The sequence below is a fragment of the Cuculus canorus genome, chromosome 38 (genome assembly GCF_017976375.1).
Source record: "Cuculus canorus isolate bCucCan1 chromosome 38, bCucCan1.pri, whole genome shotgun sequence".
In the NCBI taxonomy this organism is placed as follows: Eukaryota; Metazoa; Chordata; class Aves; order Cuculiformes; family Cuculidae; genus Cuculus; species Cuculus canorus.
Genome location: NC_071438.1, coordinates 388005 through 411369, shown reverse-complemented (window position 1 = coordinate 411369; position 23365 = coordinate 388005). Strand labels below are relative to the sequence as shown.

The 23365-nt window shown below is 57.9% G+C and overlaps 2 protein-coding genes across 2 annotated transcripts; one reads left to right on the top strand and one right to left on the bottom strand.

Annotated features, from left to right (window-relative positions):
* Positions 1-441: 441 nt before the first annotated feature.
* CLN3 (CLN3 lysosomal/endosomal transmembrane protein, battenin) lies at positions 442-12341 on the bottom strand. Its single transcript, XM_054053023.1, has 15 exons — positions 12311-12341; positions 11358-11415; positions 10570-10654; positions 10434-10484; positions 9777-9856; positions 9288-9373; positions 8983-9055; positions 7620-7751; positions 6777-6870; positions 6027-6095; positions 4874-4929; positions 4674-4767; positions 2542-2682; positions 1741-1890; positions 442-520 (listed from the first exon to the last, which is right to left on the bottom strand). Exons 1-14 carry the CDS (start codon positions 12339-12341, stop codon positions 1753-1755), a joined length of 1188 nt encoding a protein of 395 aa, XP_053908998.1. The 3' UTR covers positions 442-520; positions 1741-1752.
* Positions 12342-12588: 247 nt separating this feature from the next.
* SGF29 (SAGA complex associated factor 29) lies at positions 12589-23330 on the top strand. The gene is made up of 9 exons (XM_054053071.1): positions 12589-12742; positions 12876-12951; positions 14693-14765; positions 17177-17241; positions 17336-17465; positions 17560-17706; positions 20010-20045; positions 21670-21832; positions 22962-23330. Exons 1-9 carry the CDS (start codon positions 12668-12670, stop codon positions 23076-23078), a joined length of 882 nt encoding a protein of 293 aa, XP_053909046.1. The 5' UTR covers positions 12589-12667; the 3' UTR covers positions 23079-23330.
* The last annotated feature ends 35 nt before the right edge of the window (positions 23331-23365 follow it).

Below are 23365 nucleotides of genomic sequence, written 5' to 3'. Positions count from 1 at the left end.
GGTCTCTGTGGGTCTCTATGGGGTCTCTATGGGTCTCTGTGGGTCTCTATGGGGTCTCTATGGGTCTCTGTGGGTCTCTATGGGTTTCTATGGGTCTCTGTGGGTCTCTATGGGGTCTCTATGGGTCTCTATGGGTCTCTATGGGGTCTCTGTGGGTCTCTATGGGGTCTCTATGGGTCTCTATGGGGTCTCTATGGGTCTCTATGGGGTCTCTATGGGTCCCTATGGGTCTCTATGGGTCTCTATGGGGTCTCTATGGGTCTCTGTGGGTCTCTGTGGGTCTCTGTGGGTCTCTATGGGGTCTCTATGGGGTCTCTATGGGTCTCTATGGGGTCTCTATGGGTCTCTATGGGTCAATCTATGGGTCAATCTATGGGTCCGTTAACCCCTTCCCCCATCACAAAGAGGCAGTTGTGGGTCCAACAGCTTTATTGGCTCTGGGCGCTATGGGGCAGAGCTGTGGGTCCGGAGAGTCCGTCTCGCCGTGGGGCAGCAGGAGCCGTCGTGCTGTGGGGCAGAGCTATGGGGCAGAGCTATGGGTCCCAAACCCCTCTCATTCACTTATGGGGCAGAGCTATGGGTCCCAAACCCCCTCTCATTCACTTATGGGGCAGAGCTATGGGTCCCAAACCCCCTCTCATTCACTTATGGGGCAGAGCTATGGGTCCCAAACCCCCCCCATTCACTTATGGGGCAGAGCTATGGGTCCCAAACCCCCTCTCATTCACTTATGGGGCAGAGCTATGGGTCCCAAACCCCCTCTCATTCACTTATGGGGCAGAGCTATGGGTCCCAAACCCCCTCCATTCACTTATGGGGCAGAGCTATGGGTCCCAAACCCTCTCCATTCACTTATGGGGCAGAGCTATGGGTCCCAAACCCCCTCTCATTCACTTATGGGGCAGAGCTATGGGTCCCAAACCCCCTCCATTCACTTATGGGGCAGAGCTATGGGTCCCAAACCCCCTCCATTCACTTATGGGGCAGAGCTGTGGGTCCCAAACCCCCTCCCATTCACTTATGGGGCAGAGCTATGGGTCCCAAACCCCTCTCCATTCACTTATGGGGCAGAGCTATGGGTCCCAAACCCCCTCTCCATTCACTTATGGGGCAGAGCTATGGGTCCCAAACCCCCTCCATTCACTTATGGGGCAGAGCTATGGGTCCCAAACCCCCTCCATTCACTTATGGGGCAGAGCTATGGGTCCCAAACCCTCTCCATTCACTTATGGGGCAGAGCTATGGGTCCCAAACCCCCTCTCATTCACTTATGGGGCAGAGCTATGGGTCCCAAACCCCCTCCCATTCACTTATGGGGCAGAGCTATGGGTCCCAAACTCCCTCCATTCACTTATGGGGCAGAGCTATGGGTCCCAAACCCCCTCCATTCACTTATGGGGCAGAGCTATGGGTCCCAAACCCCCTCTCCATTCACTTATGGGGCAGAGCTATGGGTCCCAAACCCCCTCCATTCACTTATGGGGCAGAGCTATGGGTCCCAAACCCCCTCCATTCACTTATGGGGCAGAGCTGTGGGTCCCAAACCCCCTCCCATTCACTTATGGGGCAGAGCTATGGGTCCCAAACCCCCTCCATTCACTTATGGGGCAGAGCTATGGGTCCCAAACCCCTTCTATTCACTTATGGGGCAGAGCTATGGGTCCCAAACCCCCTCCATTCACTTATGGGGCAGAGCTATGGGTCGCAGCCCCCTCCCGCCCCCACTTATGGGTCCCGTACCTCAGTTGTGGGTCAGAGGGGCGCCGTGGGTCGCTCTGCCCCACAGAGGAGCCGATGGGCGCCCATGGCCGCCCCCCCCGCCAGCGCCAGCCCCATAGATCCCAGCAGCGCCGTCACCGTCAGCGCCAGCGCCCGCCCCGAAGGGCCCACCTGCGCCCCACACTTAGGGGGCAGCCCCACAAGTGCCCCCCGGACACCCCTCTGCCCCATAGATTCCACTCCAGCCCCACATTCCCCTCCTTTCTGCCCCACACATTCCCTTTTCCCGCTCTCTGCCCCACACATATAAGGCCACGCCCCTTTCCCTTTTAGCCACGCCCCCTAAAGCCACACCACGCCCCCTCCCTTTACCCCTCAAGCCACGCCCCTCACCCCCTTTACTCCTGAAGCCACGCCCCCTCACCCCTCCCTTTACCCCAAGCCACACCCCTTACCCCTCCCTTTACCCCTCAAGCCACGCCCCCTCTCTATTCCCTTTACCCCTCAAGCCACGCCCCCTCACTCCCCCACACCCCCTCCCTTCACTCCCCTCATGCCCCGCCCCCTCACCCCCCACAGCCCCTCCCTTTACCCCTCAAACCACGCCCCCTCACCCCCCCTTTACCCCTCAAGCCACGCCCCTCACCCCCAAGCCACACCCCCTCCCTTTACCCCTAAAGCCCCGCCCCCTCACAGCCCCTCCCTTTACCCCTCAACCCACACCCCCTCACCCCCCTTTCCCCTTTACTCCCCTCAAGCCCCGCCCCCCCGCAGCCGCCCTCCCTGAAGCCCCGCCCCCCCGGCGTTAGCCCCGCCCCTCACCTGCTCAGCCACGCCGGTGATGGCGCTGCCGTAGGTGGCCCCGCCCAGCAGCCCCTCCCCCCCCAGCAGCACCATGGCCACCCCCGCGCTGGGCAGGAACCGCCCCCAGACGGCCGCGCTCAGCACCGCCCCCAACAGCGCCTGCGGAAACGGGGGGGCGTGGCTAAGGGAGGGGCGGGGCTAAGGGAGGGGCTGGAGGGGAAAGGGAGGGGGCGTGGCTTGAGGGGACGTGGCTTAAGAGGCAGTAAAGGGGCTGGAGGGGGCGTGGCTTCAAGGGTAAAGGGGCGTGGCTTGAGAGGCACAGTAAAGAGCGTGCAGGGGCGTGGTCTGAGGGGGCATGGCTTGAGGGGATAAAGGAGAGGGGGCGGGGCTTGAGGGGAGCGTGGCTTAAAACAGCAAAGGGGTGAAGGGGGCGTGGCTTGAAGGGGCGTGGATTGGAGCAGTAAAGGGGGTTAATAGGGTGATCCCTATGGGGTCTCTATGGGTCTCTGTGGGTTTCTGTGGGTCTCTATGGGTCTCTATGGGTCCCTATGGGGTCTCTGTGGGGTCTCTGTGGGGTCTCTGTGGGTCTCTGTGGGTCTCTATGGGTCTCTATGGGTCTCTATGGGGTCTCCGTGGGGTCCCTATGGGGTCTCTATGGGTCTCTATGGGTCTCTATGGATCTCTATGGGTCTCTATGGGTCTCTATGGGGTCTCTGTGGGTCTCTTTGGGGTCTCTATGGGTCTCTATGGGGTCTCTGTGGGTCCCTATGGGTCTCTGTGGGTCTCTGTGGGTCTCTATGGGTCTCTATGGGTCTCTATGGGGTCTCTATGGGTCTCTATGGGGTCTCTGTGGGTCCCTATGGGTCTCTGTGGGTCTCTGTGAGTCTCTATGGGGTCTCTATGGGTCTCTATGGGGTCTCTGTGGGTCTCTATGGGGTCTCTGTGGGTCTCTGTGGGTCTCTGTGGGTCTCTGTGGGCTCTCTATGGGTCTCTATGGGTCTCTATGGGGTCTCTATGGGTCTCTATGGGGTCTCTGTGGGTCTCTATGGGTCTCTATGGGGTCTCTATGGGGTCTCTATGGGTCTCTATGGGGTCTCTATGGGGTCTCTATGGGTCTCTATGGGGTCTCTGTGGGTCTCTGTGGGGTCTCTATGGGTCTCTATGGGGTCTCTATGGGGTCTCTATGGGGTCTCTATGGGTCCCTATGGGGTCTCTATGGGGTCTCTATGGGTCTCTGTGGGGTCTCTATGGGTCTCTATGGGGTCTCTGTGGGTCTCTATGGGGTCTCTATGGGTCTCTATGGGTCTCTATGGGTCTCTGTGGGGTCTCTATGGGGTCTCTGTGGGTCTCTACGGGGTCTCTATGGGTCTCTATGGGTCTCTGTGGGGTCTCTATGGGTCTCTATGGGTCTCTATGGGTCTCTGTGGGGTCTCTATGGGGTCTCTGTGGGTCTCTATGGGGTCTCTATGGGGTCTCTGTGGGTCTCTATGGGGTCTCTATGGGGTCTCTATGGGGTCTCTATGGGGTCTCTATGGATCTCTATGGGGTCTCTATGGGTCTCTATGGGTCTCTATGGGGTCTCTGTGGGTCTCTATGGGTCTCTGTGGGTCTCTGTGGGTCTCTATGGGTCTCTATGGGGTCTCTATGGGTCTCTATGGGGTCTCTATGGGGTCTCTATGGGTCTCTATGGGGTCTCTATGGGTCTCTATGGGTCTCTATGGGGTCTCTATGGGTCTCTATGGGTCTCTATGGGGTCTCTGTGGGTCTCTATGGGTCTCTATGGGGTCTCTGTGGGTCTCTATGGGTCTCTGTGGGTCTCTATGGGGTCTCTATGGGGTCTCTATGGGTCTCTATGGGTCTCTGTGGGTCTCTGTGGGTCTCTATGGGGTCTCTATGGGGTCTCTATGGGGTCTCTATGGGTCTCTATGGGTCTCTATGGGGTCTCTGTGGGTCTCTATGGGTCTCTATGGGGTCTCTGTGGGTCTCTATGGGTCTCTGTGGGTCTCTGTGGGTCTCTATGGGGTCTCTATGGGTCTCTGTGGGTCTCTATGGGTCTCTATGGGTCTCTATGGGGTCTCTATGGGGTCTCTATGGGGTCTCTATGGGTCCCTATGGGTCCCTATGGGTCAATCTATGGGTCTGCCCCCCACCTGCAGCACTGCGAGCACCCACACCCTACGGATCCGCACGCAGTGGGTCGCGGAACGGGCGATGCAGACGCCGCCCTGGTAGAACACCTGATACCTGTGGGGCAGAGAGAGATCTGTGGGGCAGAGAGAGAGGTGTGGGGCAGAGAGAGAGAGGTGTGGGGCAGCCCCACGGCTCCCCACCCTTTGGCCGTGGGTCTCACCAGCGGTACTGAGCGCTGTGGGTCAGCGATGAGTCGGGGAAGTAGAGCAGCTCCAGCTATGGGGCAGAACGGGGGACGTGTGGGGCTGGACCCATAGCGGCCCCCGAGACCCAGAGAATCCACCTCAGCCCCATAGAATCCCTCTCAGCCCCATAGAATCCATCCCAGACCCACAGAATCTGCCCCACAGAATCCACTTCAGCCCCATAGAATCCCTCTCAGCCCCATAGAATCCACCTCAGCCCCATAGAATCCCTCTCAGCCCCATAGAATCCACCTCAGCCCCATAGAATCCCTCTCAGCCCCATAGAATCCCTCTCAGCCCCATAGAATCCATCCCAGACCCACAGAATCTGCCCCATAGAATCCACTTCACCCCATAGAATCCCTCTCAGCCCCACAGAATCCACCTCAGCCCCACAGAATCCACCTCAGCCCCACAGAATCCCTCTCAGCCCCATAGAATCCACCTCAGCCCCATAGAATCCCTCTCAGCCCCATAGAATCCACCTCAGCCCCATAGAATCCACCTCAGCCCCATGAAATCCCTCTCAGCCCCATAGAATCCCTCTCAGCCCCATAGAATCCCTCTCAGCCCCATAGAACCCCTCTCAGCCCCATAGAATCTGCCCCACAGAATCCACTTCAGCGCCATAGAATCCCTCCCAGACCCATAGAATCCCTCTCAGCCCCATAGAATCCCTCCCAGACCCATAGAATCCCTCCCAGACCCATAGAATCCCTCCCAGACCCATAGAATCCATCCCAGACCCATAGAATCTGCCCCATAGAATCCACCTCAGCCCCATAGAATCCATCTCAGCCACATGGAATCCACCTCAGACCCATAGAATCCCCGTCAGCCCCATAGAATCCCTCCCAGACCCATAGAATCCTTCTCAGCCCCATAAAATCCTTCTCAGCCCCATAGAATCGCTCTGAGCCCCATAGAATCCCTCTGAGCCCCATGGAATCCCCCTCAGCCCCATAGAATCTGCCCCATAGAATCCACTTCAGCCCCATAGAATCCCTCCCAGACCCATAGAATCCACCTCAGCCCCACAGCATCTGCCCCATAGAATCCCTGGCAGCCCCACAGCGCCGTGCCCCATAGCGCTGTGCCCCATAGCGCTCTGCCCCACAGCGGCCTCACCATCCCCTGGTTCACGAAGTACTCGCAGAAATAAACGGCTCCGAAGGGCAACGACAGCGGCAGCGACAGCTGTGGGGCGCCCCATAAGTGACCCCCTCTGCCCCATAAGTGACCCCCACAGACCCATAAGTGCCCCTTTCAGCCCCATAAGTGATCCCCTCAGCCCCATAAGTGTCCCCCTCTGCCCCATAAGTGACCCCCACAGACCCATAAGTGACCCCCACAGACCCATAAGTGACTCCCTCTGCCCCATAAGTGACCCCCACAGACCCATAAGTGACCCTCTCAGCCCCATAAGTGACCCCCACAGACCCATAAGTGACCCCCCCAGCCCCATAAGTACCCCTTTCAGCCACATAAGTGACTCCTCAGCCCCATAAGTGACCCCCTCAGCCCCATAAGTGTCCCCCTCTGCCCCATAAGTGACCCCTTCAGACCCACATCTTCCACCCCCGACCCCCCATAGACCCCTCCTCAAGCCCCGCCCCCTTAGGACATGCCCCCTTCTTCCCAAGCTCCGCCCCCTCAGAAACATAAGCCTCTCCCCAAGCCCCGCCCCCTCCTCAAGCCCCGCCCCTCCACCCAAACGCATCTGCAAAGGGCTCCCCTCAAGCCACGCCCCCTCTGTCCAAGTCACGCCCCCACAAAACTCATAGCAGCCCCCTCAAGCCCCGCCCCCTCCTCAAGCCCCGCCCCTCCCACCCCATGCGGCCACATAGGACCCTTCCCAACCTCAAGCCCCGCCCCCACCTTGGTCACGTGCCATCCTTCGTCCCACGTGAGGCGCGGGGGAGGGGGCGGGGCCGAGGGGGCCGAGGGGGGAGGGGCGAGCAGGAAGAGGTAACTGCGGGGGAGGGGTCAGACCCATAAGTGACCTCCAAGTGACACCCAGCCCCATAAGTGGCCCCCTTTAGCCCCATAAGTGCCCCTTTAGCCCCATAAGTGCCCCTTTCAGCCCCATAAGTGCCCCTTCAGCCCCATAAGTGCCCCCTCCAGCCCCATAAGTGCCTCTTTCAGCCCCATAAGTGCCCCCTCCAGCCCCATAAGTGCCTCTTTCAGCCCCATAAGTGCTCCCTCAGCCCCATAAGTGCCCATTTCAGCCCCATAAGTGCCTCCTCAGCCCCATAAGTGCCCCTTACAGCCCCATAAGTGCCCCTTTCAGCCCCATAACCGCCCCCTTCAGTCCCATAAGTGCCCCTTCAGACCCATAACCGCCCCCTTTAGCCCCATAAGTGCCCCTTTCAGCCCCATAAGTGCTCATTTCAGCCCCATAAGTGCCCCTTTCAGCCCCATAAGTGCCCCCTCCAGCCCCATAAGTGCCCCCTCCAGCCCCATAAGTGCTCCCTCAGCCCCATAAGTGCCCCCTCTGCCCCATAAGTGCCCCTTCAGTCCCATAAGTGCCCCTTTCAGACCCATAACCGCCCCCTTTAGCCCCATAAGTGCCCCTTTCAGCCCCATAAGTGCCTCCTCCAGCCCCATAAGTGCCCCTTCAGACCCATAACCGCCCCCTTTAGCCCCATAAGTGCCCCTTCAGCCCCATAAGTGCCCCCTCCAGCCCCATAAGTGCCCCCGGCTGCCCCCCAAGTGCGGTACCTGGCGAGGGCGGCCATGGGCAGCGCCAGTCCCGGCAGCAGCGCTCTCCGCCCCACACCGATGGCCGCGTACATCACCGAACCCAACGGCCCCGCGGCCCCCGTGCCCGCGGCCCAGAGAGCCAGAGCCAGCCTGGGGGGCACAGCGACCCATAGCGACCCATAGCGACCCACAGCGACCCATAGGGAACCCATAGGGAACCCATAGGGAACCATAGGGAACCATAGAGAGACCATAGACACCATGGAGAGACCATAGAGAAACCATAGAGATCCATAGGGACCCACAAAGATCCTATAGAAACCCATAGAGACCCCATAGAGACCCATAGAGACCCATAGAGACCCACAGAGACCCCATAGAGACCCATAGAGACCCATAGAGACCCACAGAGACCCCATAGAGACCCCATAGAGACCCATAGAGACCCCATAGAGACCCCATAGAGACCCACAGAGACCCCATAGAGACCCATAGAGACCCATAGAGACCCATAGAGACCCCATAGAGACCCCATAGAGACCCATAGAGACCCCATAGAGACCCATAGAGACCCACAGAGACCCCATAGAGACCCCATAGAGACCCATAGAGACCCATAGAGACCCCATAGAGACCCCATAGAGACCCCATAGACCCCATAGAGACCCATAGAGACCCATAGAGACCCCATAGACCCCATAGAGACCCATAGAGACCCATAGAGACCCATAGAGACCCCATAGAGACCCATAGAGACCCATAGAGACCCACAGAGACCCCATAGAGACCCATAGAGACCCCATAGACCCCATAGAGACCCATAGAGACCCACAGAGACCCCCAGAGACCCATAGAGACCCCACAGAGACCCATAGAGACCCACAGAGACCCATAGAGACCCACAGAGACCCCATAGAGACCCATAGAGACCCCATAGAGACCCCATAGAGACCCCATAGTGACCCATAGAGACCCCATAGAGACCCATAGAGACCCATAGAGACCCACAGAGACCCACAGAGACCCATAGAGACCCATAGAGACCCATAGAGACCCATAGGGAAACTATAGAGAAACCATAGAAGGACCAATACAGACCTATAAAGACCCATAGAGACCCACACGGCCCATAGATCGACCCACAGTGACCCATAGGGACCCCCAACTGCCCCCCAAGTGCTCCCCCTGCCCCATAGAGACCCAAAGAGACCCAGAGGGCCAGCCAGCCGCCCCCCAAGTGCCTCCTTCCGCCCCATAGGGACCCATAGCAGCCCCCTAAGTGCCTCCTTCCGCCCCATAGGGACCCACAGCAGCCCCCCAAGTGCCGCCCCTGCCCCATAGCGCCCCCCAAGTGCCGCCCCTGCCCCATAGCGCTCCATACCTGGGGTACTCGGCCGCCAGCGCCAACAGCGTCACCTCCCCGAGGCCTGAGCTCACGCTCGCCAGTGCCACCCCTGCGCCCGCCCCACACTTAGGGGGCAGCCCCACACTTGGGGGGCAGCCCCACACGTCCCTCCACTCCCAGGCATCCCCTCCTCCCTCCCCCCCCATTCTCCCCTAGTGCCTGAGCCCACATCTATGGGGCAGCCCCACACATCCTCATCCCCACACCTGCCCCAGAGATCCCTGCCCCACACCCCCTGCCCCATAGATCCCTGCCCCACATCCCCCCTGCCCCACACGCACCCCCCAGACTCGCCGTGGGGCCGCGGGCGCAGCTGACGAGGGCGAAGCTTCCCCACGCGCAGAGAGCGGCTGTCACCACCCGCGGCCTGAAACGCCCCATAGATCGACCCATAGATCGACCCACGGCCACAGAGGGGCCCACAGGACCCATAGGGACCCATAGGGACCATAGAGACCCCATAGAGACCCACAGAGACCCATAGAGACCCCACAGAGACCCATAGAGACCCCATAGAGACCCATAGAGACCCACAGAGACCCATAGAGACCCACAGAGACCCCATAGAGACCCCATAGAGACTCCATAGAGACCCCATAGAGACCCATAGAGACCCCATAGAGACCCAGAGACCCCATAGAGACCCATAGAGACCCATAGAGACCCCATAGAGACCCATAGAGACCCCATAGAGACCCCATAGAGACCCACAGAGACCCCATAGAGACCCATAGCACCCCACAGCGCCCCCCATCGCGCCCCATACGCACTTGTAGGGCAGGAGGTGGAGCCCGAGCGGCGCCATCATCTTGAGCAGCAGTGTGGGGACGACGTCGGCCAAGAGCACGGCCTGACCCACACGTGTGGGGCAGCCCCACGGCGAGACAACAGTCACCCCCAGGGCCCCCCAAAGGGCCTCCCACTCCCTCCCAGTGCCCCTCAAGTGCCTCTCAGTGCCTCCCAGTGCCCCCCAAGTGCCTCTCAGTCCCTCCCAGTGCCCCCCAAGTGCCTCCCAGTGCCCCCCAAGAGCCTCCCAGTGCCTTCCAGTGCCCTCTAAGTGCATCTCAGTCCCTCCCAGTGCCCCCCAAGTGCCTCCCAGTCCCTCCCAGTGCCCCCCAAGTGCCTCCCAGTGCCCCCCAAGAGCCTCCCAGTGCCTTCCAGTGCCCCCTAAGTGCATCTCAGTCCCTCCCAGTGCCCCCCAAGTGCCTCCCAGTCCCTCCCAGTGCCCCCCAAGTGCCTCCCAGTGCCCCCCAAGAGCCTCCCAGTGCCCCCTAAGTGCATCTCAGTCCCTCCCAGTGCCCCCCAAGTACCTCCCAGTCCTTCCCAGTGCCCCCAAGTCCCTCCCAGTGCCCCCCAAGTGCCTCTCAGTCCCATCCAGCGCCCCCCCAAGTGCCTCCCAAACCCTTCCCAGTCCCTCCCAGTCTCACCCCAGTAGAGATGGGGTTACAGTCGTAACGAGAGCTGTTCCGGGGGGGGACCTGGAAAATGGGGGGGGGGGAGTGGTGAGGGGCAGAAAAGAGACTGGGGGAGGGGCTAAAGGGGTGGGGGAGGGGCAGCACCCACCGGTTGTTGGGGGTCGGGGCTGAGCAGGTCACGGGCGGCGCTGAGCATCAGCACGTACGGCAGGTTGTTACACACCCCCAGCAACCTAGGGGCAACTGGGAGGCACTGGGAGGGCACTGGGAGGGGAGGGGGAGGCACTGGGAGGGGATTAAGGGGCACTGGGAGGCACTGGAATGGGACTGGGAGACATTAGGAGGGACTGGAAGGGGATTAAGGGACACTGGGAGGCACTGGAATGGGACTGGGAGACATTGGGAGGGACTGGGAGGGCATTAAGGGGCACTGGGAGGGACTGGGAGGGGAAGTGGAGGGACTGGGGGACATTGGGAGGGACTGGGAGGTACTGAGAGGAGACTGGGAGGGAACTGGGAGGGACTGGGAGAGGAGTTGGGGGCACTGGGAGGGTTTTGGAGGGTACTGGGAGGCACTGGGAGGGGAGTGGGGGGCACTGGGAGGGACTGGGCGGGACTGGGTGTCACTGGGAGGGACTGGGAGGGGAGTTGGGGGCACTGGGAGGGACTGGGAAGGGACTGAGGGGCACTGGGAGTCACTGGGAAGGGACTGAGGGGCACTGGGAGGGCACTGGGAGTGGAGTGGGGGCGTGGCTTGTGCCAGAGTGGGCGTGGCTTAGCAAACGGGAGTGCATATGAGGAGGTGGCTTTGTGCCGAGTGGGCGTGGCTCGGTTCACAGGGGGCGTGGCTTGGCGCAAAGAGGCTGCACTTGGATGAGTGGGCGTGGCTTCGGGCGGGGAGGGGCGTGGCTTGTTCCGAAGGGGGCGTGTCCTCACCAGAAGGCGGCTCCGATCCTCCATCGGGCGCTGGGGGGGGGCTCGGGGGGGGGCTCGGCTGTGGGGAGAGGGGTCAGTGGGGCGGCTCAGAGCACTATGGGGCGGCTGTGGGGCAGCTATGGGGCAGCCTGAGTCACTATGGGGCAGCTGAGGGTGCTATGGGGCAGTTATTGGGTGCTATGGGATGGCTGTGGGGCAGCCTGCGTCACTATGGGGCAGCTGAGAGTGCTATGGGGTGGCTGTGGGGCAGCCTGAGTCACTATAGGGCAGCTGAGGGTGCTATGGGGCGGCTGTGGGGCAGCCTGAGTCACTATGGGGCAGCTGAGAGTGCTATGGGGCAGTTATTGGGTGCTATGGGGCGGCTGTGGGGCAGCCTGAGTCACTATGGGGCAGCTGAGGGTGCTATGGGGCAGCTGTGGGGCAGCTATGGGGCTCTATGGGGCACCTGTGGGGCTCCTCAGGGCCCTATGGAGCAGCTATGGGGCAGCTCAGGACTCTGTGGGGCAGCCACGGGTTCCTATGGGGCAGCTATGGGGCTCTATGGGGCACCTGTGGGGCAGCTCATGGCTCTGTGGGGCAGCTCAGGATCCTATTGGGCAACTATGAGGCTCTATGGGGCATCTATAGGGCTCCTCAGGGCGCTATGGGGCAGCTCAGGGCTCTGTGGGGCAGCCACTGGTTCCTATAGGGCAGCTATAGGGCTCTATAGGGCATCTGTGGGGCTTTTCAGGGCCCTATGGGGCAGCTCAGGGCTCTGTGGGGCAGCCACGGGTTCCTATGGGGCAGCTATAGGGCGCTATGGGGCATCTGTGGGGCTCCTCAGGGCCCTATGGGGCAGCTCATGGCTCTGTGGGGCAGCTATAGGGCGCTATGGGGCAGCTCAGGGCTCTGTGGGGCAGCCACGGGTTCCTATGGGGCAGCTATAGGGCGCTATGGGGCAGCGCCGCTCTCACCCGGCGGCAGCAGCGCCTCCTCATCCTCCATCGCTGTTTTGCCTGAGGGGCGGTCATGTGACCCTTCTCCCACGTGACCCCCGCCGACCAATGGCAACGCTCCCTTCCCTCTCCACTCGCCAACCCGAGCGCGGAACCAACAGGAACTACAACTCCCATCACACCCCGCGGCATTCACGCATGCGCAATAGCTGCGCCGGCCAGGGCGGGAACTCAGCGCATGCGCAGCGACGCCACAGGAAAAGGCGGGAACTGCTCGCGCATGCGCAGTGATACCGCCGCCATTTTGTTCCCCCTTCGCCATTTCCTCCCCACAACCCCCCCAACCCCCTCACAAGTTCCTTTTTATCCCTCACTATGGCGCTGGTTTCGGCCGATTCCCGCATCGCCGAGCTGCTGGGGGAGCTGCACCAGCTCATTAAGCAGACGCAGGTGACGGCGGGGAAGGAGGGGACCCCCCCCATTTTTCATCGCTGAGGGGGGCGGCGGCCCTTTCACCCCCTTCTCCTCCCCTCAGTCTCACCCCCATCCCCTCACCGCCACCTTTCTCTGCCCCCTCTGACAGGAGGAGCGATCCCGCAGCGAACACAACCTCGTCAACATCCAGAAAACGCACGAGCGGATGCAGACGGAGAACAAGAGTGAGGAGACGGGGGGGGTTCGGGGCTCCCCCTTGATTTTAGGGGCTCCCTCCGGGATTTAGGGGCTCCTCCCCGTTATTTGGTGCCTCTTCTCTATGCTTTGGGGGCTCTCCCCATGATTTTGGGGCTCCCCCCGTTATTTGGTGCCTCCTCTCTGTGCTTTGAGGGCTCCCTCCATGATTTTGGGGGCTCCCCCCTTGGTTTTAGGGGTTCCCTCCTTGGTTTTGGGGCTCCCTCCATGATTTTAGGGGCTCCCCCCGTTATTTGGTGCCTCCTCTCTGTGCTTTGAGGGTTCCCTTCATGATTTTGGGGGCTCCCCCTTGGTTTTAGGGGCTCCCCCTTGATTTTTGGGGCTCCCCCCCATTATTTGGTACCTCCTCTCTCTGCTTTTGGGGCTCCGCCTTTGCTTTTGGGGCTCCCTTCTTGATTTTAGGGGCTCATTATGTGATTTAGAAGCTCTTACTTTGAGTTTAGGGTCTTCTGTCATGGTTTTAGGGGCTCCCTCCATGATTTTGGGGCTCCCCCCGTTATTTGGTGCTTCTTCTCTGTGCTTTGAGGGCTCCCCCCTTGGTTTTAGGGGCTCCCCCTTGGTTTTTGGGGCTCCCTCCTTGATTTTAGGGGCTCCCCCCGTTATTTGGTGCCTCCTCTCTGTGCTTTGAGGGCTCCCTCCATGATTTTGGGGGCTCCCCCCTTGGTTTTAGGGCCTCCCTCCTTGGTTTTGGGGCTCCCCCCGTTATTTGATGCCTCCTCTCTGTGCTTTGAGGGCTCCTTCCATGATTTTGGGGGCTCCCCCCTTGGTTTTAGGGCCTCCCTCCTTGGTTTTGGGGCTCCCCCCGTTATTTGGTGCCTCCTCTCTGTGCTTTGAGGGCTCCTTCCATGATTTTGGGGGCTCCCCCCTTGGTTTTAGGGGCTCCCTCCTTGGTTTTGGGGCTCCCTCCATGATTTTAGGGGCTCCCCCCGTTATTTGGTGCCTCCTCTCTGCGCTTTGAGGGCTCCCTTCATGATTTTAGGGGCTCCCTCCATGATTTTTGGGGCTCCCCCCGTTATTTGGTGCCTCCTCTCTGTGCTTTGAGGACTCCCTTCATGATTTTAGGGGCTCCCTCCATGATTTTTGGGGCTCCCCCCATTATTTGGTGTCTCCTCTCTCTGCTTTTGAGTCTCCCTCTTTGCTTTTGGGGCTCCCCCCTTGATTTTAGGGCTCCCTCCATGATTTTAGGGGCTCCCCCCATTATTTGGTGCCTCCTCTCTCTGCTTTTGGGGCTCCCCCTTTGCTTTCGGGGCTCCCCCTTGATTTTAGGGGCTCCCTCCATGATTTTAGGGGCTCCCCCCGTTATTTGGTGCCTCCTCTCTGTGCTTTGAAGGCTCCCACCATGATTTTTGGGGCTCCCCCCTTGATTTTAAGGGCTCCCCCATCTTTTAAGGGGCTCTCTCCTTGTTTTTAGGGGCTCTCTCCTTGATTTTAGGGCCTCCCCCTCAATTTTGGGGCTCCCCCTCCTTATTTGGTGCCTCCTCCCATGATTTTAGGGGCTCCCCCGTTGGTTTTAGGGGCTCCCCCTCAATTTTGGGGCTCCCCCTCATTATTTACCGCTTCTGTTCCTCTCTTTAGGATTTCTCCTCTTGATTTTAACGGTTCCTTTCATGGTTTTTTGGGGGGAGTTCCTCATTTTTGGGCTCTCCCTATGGGTTTTGGGGCTCCCCCCCCGTGTTTTGGGGTCCCCCTGAACCCCCATTTCTCCCCCAGTCTCCCCTTATTACCGGACGAAGCTGCGAGGGCTCTACACCACAGCCAAGGCTGACGCCGAGGCTGAGTGCAAGTACGGACGCCTTTTTACCCCAAATCCCCCCTTTTTACCCCAAATTCCTCCTTTTTACCCCAAATCCCCCTTTTTTACCCCAAATCCCCCCCTTTTTTACCCCAAATCCCCCCTTTTTTACCCCAAATCCCCCCCTTTTTTACCCCAAATCCCCCCTTTTACCCCCAAATCCTCCCCTTTTACCCCCAAATCCCCCCCTTTTTACCCCAAATCCCCCCCTTTTTACCCCAAATCCCCCCCTTTTTACCCCAAATCCCCCCTTTTTACCCCAAATCCCCCCTTTTACCCCAAATTCCCCCTTTTACCCCAAATTCCCCCCTTTTACCCCAAATTCCCCCTTTTACCCCAAATTCCCTCCTTTTACCCCAAATCCCCCCTTTTTTACCCCAAATCCCCCCTTTTACCCCCAAATCCTTTCTTTTTACCCTCAATTTCCCCCCTTTTTACCCCAAATCCCTCCTTTTTACCCCAAATCCCTCCTTTTTACCCCAAATCCCTCCTTTTTACCCCAAATCCTTTCTTTTTACCCCCAATCCCCCCTTTTTAGCCCCCAATTCCCCCCTTTTTACCCACAGATCCCCCCTTTTTACCCCGATTTCCCCCTTTTTACCCCCCTTTTTCACTCAAATCCCCCTTTTCTCGTGCCCTTTTCCCCATTTCCGCCCCAATTTCCCCCATCCCACCCCATTCTCTCCCCATTTCCTCCCCCTTTCCCCCATTCCACCCCATTTTTTTCCCCATCCCACACCATTTTCTCCCTATTTCCTCTCCCTTTCCCCATTCTGTGCCATTTTCTCCCCATTTCCTCCTCCTTTCCCCATCCCACCCCATTTTCTCCCCATTTCCTCCCCCTTTCCCCCATTCCACACCATTCTCTCCCCATTTCCTCCTCCTTTCCCCATCCCACCCCATTTTCTCCCCATTTCCTCCCCCTTTTCCCCATCCCACACCATTTTCTCCCCATTTCCTCCTCCTTTCCCCATCCCACCCCATTTTCTCCCCATTTCCACCCCCTTTTCCCCCATCCCACACCATTTTCTCCCCATTTCCTCCCCCTTTCCCCCATTCTGCGCCATTTTCTCCCCATTTCCTCTCCCTTTCCCCCATTCTGCGCCATTTTCTCCCCATTTTCTCCCCATTTCGTCCCCCTTTCCCCCATTCCACACCATTTTCTCCCCATTTCCTCCCCCTTTCCCCCATTCCACACCATTTTCTCCCCATTTCCTCCCCCTTTCCCCCATTCTGCGCCATTTTCTCCCCATTTCCTCCCCATTTTCCCCATCCCACACCATTCTCTCCCCATTTCCTCCCCCTTCCCCCCATCCCACCCCATTTTCTCCCCATTTCCTCCCCCTTTCCCCATTCCACACCACTTTCTCCCCATTTCCTCCCCTTTTCCCCCATTCTGCCCCATTTCCTCCCCCTTTCCCCCATTCTGCGCCATTTTCTCCCCATTTCCTCCCCCTTTCCCCCATTCTGCACCATTTTCTCACCATTTTCTCCCCATTTCCTCCCCCTTTCCCCCATTCTGCGCCATTTTCTCCCCATTTCCACCCCCTTTTCCCCATCCCACACCATTTTCTCCCCATTTCCTCTCCCTTTTCCCCATCCCACACCATTCTCTCCCCATTTCCTCCCCCTTTCCCCCATTCTGCGCCATTTTCTCCCCATTTTCTCCCCATTTCCTCCCCCTTTCCCCCATTCTGCGCCATTTTCTCCCCATTTCCACCCCCTTTTCCCCATCCCACACCATTCTCTCCCCATTTCCTCCCCCTTTCCCCCATTCTGCGCCATTTTCTCCCCATTTTCTCCCCATTTCCTCCCCCTTTCCCCCATTCCACACCATTTTCTCCCCATTTCCTCCCCCTTTCCCCCATCCCGCACCGTTTCCTCCCCATTTCCTCCCCCTTTTCCCCATTCTGTGCCATTTTCTCCCCATTTCCTCCCCCTTTCCCCCATTCTGTGCCATTTTCTCCCCATTTCCTCCCCCTTTTCCCCATCCCACCCCATTTTCTCCTCATTTCCTCCCCCTTTCCCCCATTCCACACCATTTTCTCCCCATTTCCTCCCCCTTTCCCCCATTCTGCGCCATTTTCTCCCCATTTCCTCCCTCTTTTCCTTCATCCCACCCCATTTTCTCCCCATTTCCTTCCTCTTTTCCCTCATCCCACCCCATTTTCTCCCCATTTCCTCCCTCTTTTCCCTCATCCCACCCCATTTTCTCCCCATTTCCACCCCCTTTTCCCCATTCCACCCCATTTTCTCCCCATTTCCTCCCCCTTTCCCCCATTCTGCGCCATTTTCTCCCCATTTCCTCCCCACTTCCACCCCCTTTCCCCCATCCCACCCCATTTCCTCCCCATTTCCTCCCCCTTTCCCACTTCCCGCTCTTTTTCCTCTCCTCCTTCCAGCATTCTCCGCAAAGCTCTGGACAAAGTGGCCGAGATCAAATCCCTCCTGGAGGAGCGCCGTATCGGTACTTCCGCTTCCCCCCCCCTCCCCGTACCCCTCAAACCTCACTTTTTCCCCCCAAAACCATTCCCGATTAACCCTTTCCCGCCCGGATTCAGCGGCCAAGATGGCGGGGCTGTACAGCGAGGCCGAACCGCCGCGCAAGACCATGCGCCGGGGCGTGCTGATGACGCTGCTGCAGCAGTCGGCCATGACACTCCCGCTCTGGATTGGCAAACCCGGAGAGAAGTAAGCGTCACGGCGATGGTTTTGGGCTCAAAACGAGCGGTTTTGGGTCTCCTGAGGCGGTTTTTCCGGTGGTTTTTTATTCCCGTGTCACCAGGCCGCCCCCTCTGTGCGGCGCCGTGCCGGCCGCCGGCGACTACGTGGCCAAACCCGGGGACAAAGTGGCCGCCAGGGTGAAGGCCTTGGAGGGTGACGAGCAGTGGATCCTCGCCGAGGTCGTCAGCTACAGCCACGCCGCCAACAAGTGAGCCGGGAAAACGCGCGGATTCTGAGCCAAAAACACCGGATCTGGACCCAAAACCACCGGATCCTGACCCAAAACCAACCGTTCTGACCCAAAAACACCGGATCCGGACCCAAAACCACCAGATCTTGACCCAAAACCACCGGATCCTGACCCAAAACCACCGGATCCTGACCCAAAACCAACCGTTCTGACCCAAAAAGATGGGATCCAGACACAAAAACACCGGATCCTGACCCAAAACCCACAGATCTTGACCCAAACCCAACCGTTCTGACCCAAAAACACCGGATCCTGACCCAAAAACACCGGATCCGGACCCAAAACCCACAGATCTTGACCCAAATCCAACCGTTTTGACCCAAAACCACCGGATCCGGACCCAAAACCCACAGATCTTGACCCAAATCCAACCGTTTTGACCCAAAACCACCGGATCTGGACCCAAAATCACCAGATCTTGAGCCAAAAACACCGGATCCTGACCCAAAATCCACAGATCTTGACCCAAAAACACCGGATCCTGATCCAAACCAAACCATTCTGACCCAAAACCACCGGATCCAGACCCAAAAACACCGGATCCGGACCCAAAACCACCGGATCTTGACCCAAAACCCACAGATCTTGACCCAAATCCTCCAGATCTTGACCCAAATCCTCCAGATCTTGACCCAAAACCACCGGATCCGGACCCAAAATCACCAGATCCTGACCCAAAAACACCGGATCCTGACCCAAAAACACCGGATCCTGACCCAAAACCAACCGTTCTGACCCAAAAAGATGGGATCCGGACACAAAAACACCGGATCCGGACCCAAAACCCACAGACCTTGACCCAAAAACACCGGATCCTGATCCAAACCAAACCATCCTGACCCAAAACCCGCAGATCTTGACCCAATTCCTCTGGATCTTGACCCAAAACCACCGGATCCGGACCCAAAACCATCCGTTCTGACCCAAAACCACCGGAACCTGACCCCAAAACACCAGATCTTGACCCAAAAACACCGGATACGGACCCAAACCCAACTGTTCTGACCCAAAACCCGTGGATTTTGGCCCAAACCCCCCAAATCCGGATCCAAACCCTCCAAATCCAGATCCAAACCCTCCAAATCCAGACCCAAACCCCCCAAATCCGGATCCAAACCCTCCAAATCCAGATCCAAACCCCCCAAATCCGGATCCAAACCCTCCAAATCCGGACCCAAACCCCCCAAATCCGGATCCAAACCCCCCAAATCCGGATCCAAACCCTCCAAATCCGGACCCAAACCCCCCAAATCCGGATCCAAACCCCCCAAATCCGGATCCAAACCCTCCAAATCCGGATCCAAACCCTCCAAATCCGGACCCAAACCCTTCAAATCCGGATCCAAACCCCCCAAATCCGGACCCAAACCCCCCAAATCCGGATCCAAACCCCCCAAATCCTGACCCAAACCCCCCAAATCCGGATCCAAACCCCCCAAATCCGGATCCAAACCCTCCAAATCCGGACCCATACCCCCCAAATCCTGACCCAAACCCCCCAAATCCAGATCCAAACCCCCCAAATCTGGATCCAAACCCTCCAAATCTGGACCCAAACCCCCCAAATCCGGACCCAAACCCTCCAAATCCTGACCCAAACCCCCCAAATCCGGACCCAAACCCTCCAAATCCTGACCCAAACCCCCCAAATCCGGATCCAAACCCTCCAAATCCTGACCCAAACCCCCCAAATCCGGATCCAAACCCCCCAAATCCGGATCCAAACCCCCCAAATCCGGACCCAAACCCCCCAAATCCGGATCCAAACCCCCCAAATCCTGACCCAAACCCCCCAAATCCGGATCCAAACCCCCCAAATCCGGATCCAAACCCCCCAAATCCAGACCCAAACCCCCCAAATCCGGACCCAAACCCCCCAAATCCGGATCCAAACCCCCCAAATCCAGACCCAAACCCCCCAAATCCGGATCCAAACCCCCCAAATCCGGATCCAAACCCCCCAAATCCTGACCCAAACCCCCCAAATCCGGATCCAAACCCCCCAAATCCAGACCCAAACCCTTCAAATCCGGATCCAAACCCCCCAAATCCTGACCCAAACCCCCCAAATCCGGATCCAAACCCCCCAAATCCGGATCCAAACCCTCCAAATCCGGACCCATACCCCCCAAATCCTGACCCAAACCCCCCAAATCCGGACCCAAACCCCCCAAAATCCAGAGGCGAAGCCGCCGTTCTGCCCCAAAATCCCCACTTTCTGCCCCAAATCTCACCCCTTGCGCCCCTTTTTCTCCCCTCAGGTACGAAGTGGATGATATTGACGAGGAAGGCAAAGAGTGAGTGACCCCAAAAACCCCCTTAAATCACCCCAAAAACACCCCTCGGATCTGTCCGTATCTCCCCAAACTCTTCCTGATGCCCTAAATAACCCCAAAAGTCCCCAAAACTGCTCCTAAGTCGCCCCAAAACCGCTCCTAAATGCCCCCAAACCGCCCCAAAATCCCTTAAACTGCTCCTAAATCCCCTCAAACCGCCCCCAATCCCCCCCAAATCCCCCCTAAATCCTCCCAATCCCCCTAAATTCCCCCTAAATCCCCCAAATCTCTCCTAATCCCCCCTAAATCCCTTCCAATCCCCCCTAAATCCCCCCAAAGTGCCCCTAAATCCCCTCAATCCCCCCTAAATCCCCCCAATCCCCCCTAAGTCCCTCCTAAATCCCCCAATTCCCCCTAAATGCCCCCAATCCCCCCTAATTCCCCCCAAACCGCCCCTAAATCCCCCCATTCCCCCCTAAATCCTCCCCCAATCCCCCCTAAATCCCCCCAATCCCCCCTAAATCTCCTCAAACCTCCCTTAAATCCCCCAATCCCCCCTAAATCCCCCCAAATTCCCCCTAAATCCCCCCAAATCTCTCCTAATCCCCCTAAATCCCCTCCAATCGCCCCATAATCCCTCCAAATTGCTCCTAAATCCCCCCAATTCCCCCTAAATCCCCCCAAAGTGCCCCTAAATCCCCTCAATCCCCCCTAAATCCCCCCAATCCCCTCTAAATCCCCCCAATCCTCCCTAAATCCCCTCCAACCACCCTTAAATCCCCCCCAATCCCTCCTAAATTCCCCCCAATCCGTCCTAAATCCCCCCTAAATCCCCCAAACTGCCCCTAAATCCCCCCAAAATCCCCCCAGTCCCCCCTAAATCCCCCAATCCTCCCCTAAATCCCCTCAATCCCCCCTCAATCCCCCCAAATCCCCCTAAATCCCCCCCAAAATCCCCCCAATCTCCCCCTTAAATCCCCCTAATCCTCCCTTAAATCCCCCCCAAATCCCCCCAATCCCCTCTAAATCCCCCCAAATCGCCTTTAAATCCCCCCAATCCTCCCTAAATCCCCTCAATCCCCCCTAAATCCGCCCCAAATCCCCCCAATCCCTCCTAAATCCCCCCCAAATCCCCTCTAAATCCTCCCAATCCCCCCCAAGTCCCCTCAATCTCCCCCAAATCCCCCCTAAATCTCCCCAAATCCCCCCAATCCCTCCTAAATCCCCCCCAAATCCCCTCTAAATCCCCCCAATCCTCCCCAAATCCCCTCAAACCTCCCTTTAATCCCCCCAATCCCCCCTAAATCCCCCCAAATCCCCTCTAAATCCCCCAATCCCCCCAATCTCCCCCAAATCCTCCCAATCCCTCCTAAATCCCCACAATCCCCCCTCAATCCCCCCTAAATCCCCCCAAATCCCCCCTAAATCCCCCCTAAATCCCCCCAATCCCCCCTCAATCCCCCCTCAATCCCCCCAATCCCCCCTAAATCCCCCCAAATCCCCTCTAAATCCCCCCAATCCCCCCTAAATCCCCCCAATCCCTCCTAAACCCCCTCTAAATCCCCCCCAAATCCCCCAAACTGCCCCTAAATCCCCCCTAAATCTCCCCAAATCCCCCCTCAATCCCTCCCCTGGAATCCCGCAGGCGCCACACGCTGAGCCGCCGCCGCATCATTCCGCTGCCGCAGTGGAAAACGAACCCGGAGACGGATCCCGAAGCCCTTTTCCAGCGGGAGCAGTTGGTGCTGGCGCTGTACCCCCAAACCACCTGCTTCTACCGGGCGCTCATCCACGCCCCCCCGCAGCGCGTGCGTACCCCAAAACACCCCCTTTCCTTCCCAAAATCCCCACTTTTCGACCCCCAAAATCCCCTTCTCCGTCCCAAAGTTCCCTTTTCTCTCCCAAAATCCCCTTTTCTGCTCTCAAAATCCCCTTTTCTGTCCTCAAAATGCCCTTTTCTGTCCAAAAATCCCCTTTTCCCCTCCCAAAATTTTCCTTTTTCCTCTCAAAATCTCCTTTTTTTTCCCCAAAATCCCCTTTTCTGTCCCCAAAATCCCCTTTTCTGCCCCCAAAACCTCCTTTTCACTCCCAAATTTCCTTTTCCTGTCCCTAAAATCTCCTTTTCTCTCCCAAATTTCCCTTTTCTGCCCCCAAAATCTCCTTTTTCCTCCCAAATTTCCCTTTTCTGCCCAAAAAATTTCCTTTTTTCTCCCAAGTTTCCCTTTTCTGCCCCCAAAATCTCCTTTTCTCTCCTAAATTCCCCTTTTCTGCCCCCAAAATCTTCTTTTCTCCCAAATTTCCCTTTTCTGCCCCCAAAATTTCCTTTTCTCTCCTAAATTCCCTTTTTCTGTCCCCAAAATCTCCTTTCTTCTCCCAAATTTCCCTTTTCTGCCCCCAAAATCTCCTTTTTTCTCCCAAATTTCCTTTTTCTGTCCCCAAAATCTCCTTTTTCCTCCCAAATTTCCCTTCTCTGCCCAAAAAATTTCTTTTTTTGTCCCAAATTTCCTTTTTCTGCCCCCAAAATCTCCTTTTCTCTCCTAAATTCCCCTTTTCTGCCCCCAAAATCTCCTTTTTCCTCCCAAATTTCCTTTTTCTGCCCCCAAAATCTCCTTTTCACTCCCAAATTTCCCTTTTCTGTCCCTAATATCTCCTTTTCTCTCCCAAATTTCTCTTTTCTGTCCCCAAAATCTCCTTTTTTCTCCCAAATTTCCCTTTTCTGTCCCCAAAATCTCATTTTCTCTCCCAAATTTCCCTTTTCCCGCCCCAAAATCCCCTTTTCTGCTCCCAAACTTCCCTTTTTCCTCCTAAATTTCCCTTTTCCCTCCCCAAATCCCCTCTTTTCGTGCCCACGACCCCTTTTCCCCCCCACGAATCTCCGTTTTCCCACCCCAACCCCCCATTTCCCGCCCCACTTCCCCTCTTTTTGCCCCCCGACAGCCGCAGGACGACTACTCGGTGCTCTTCGAGGACACTTCCTACGCCGACGGGTACTCTCCTCCCCTCAACGTGGCCCAACGCTACGTAGTCGCCTGCCGCGAGACCAAAAAGAAGTAAAAACCCACCCGGAAGTGGCTCCCGGAAGCGGAAGTGGCACCCGGAAGTGGCACCCGGAAGTGACCGGGACACCCAAAAGTGACGTCGGGGAGCCAGAAAGGAGGTTGACAATGCAGAAAGAGGATCCGGGAGTGAGGCTGGGCACCCGGAAATGGGACGGGCACCCGGAAATGGGACCCGGAAGTGGGGCGAAGGACCCGGAAATGGGGTTAAGGAGCCTCAACCGGGGTTGCGTCACCTCGGAATTAGTTTGGGGATGGGGAAGAGGGGAAATGGGGTGCCGGAAA

Bases quoted from the DNA above. Each gene is read 5' to 3' on its own strand.
- CLN3 (XM_054053023.1), bottom strand. From the start codon at position 12,341: ATGGAGGATGAGGAGGCGCTGCTGCCGCCGG. The intron at 11,416-12,310 runs GTGAGAGCGGCG...CTCTCCCCACAG, and splicing joins GGAGGCGCTGCTGCCGCCGG to CCGAGCCCCCCCCCGAGCCC. The intron at 4,768-4,873 runs GTGAGACCCACG...TCTGCCCCACAG, and splicing joins CACAGCGCTCAGTACCGCTG to GTATCAGGTGTTCTACCAGG.
- SGF29 (XM_054053071.1), top strand. From the start codon at position 12,668: ATGGCGCTGGTTTCGGCCGATTCCCGCATCGCCGAGCTGCTGGGGGAG. The intron at 14,766-17,176 runs GTACGGACGCCT...TCCTCCTTCCAG, and splicing joins GACGCCGAGGCTGAGTGCAA to CATTCTCCGCAAAGCTCTGG. The intron at 21,833-22,961 runs GTGCGTACCCCA...GCCCCCCGACAG, and splicing joins TCCACGCCCCCCCGCAGCGC to CCGCAGGACGACTACTCGGT.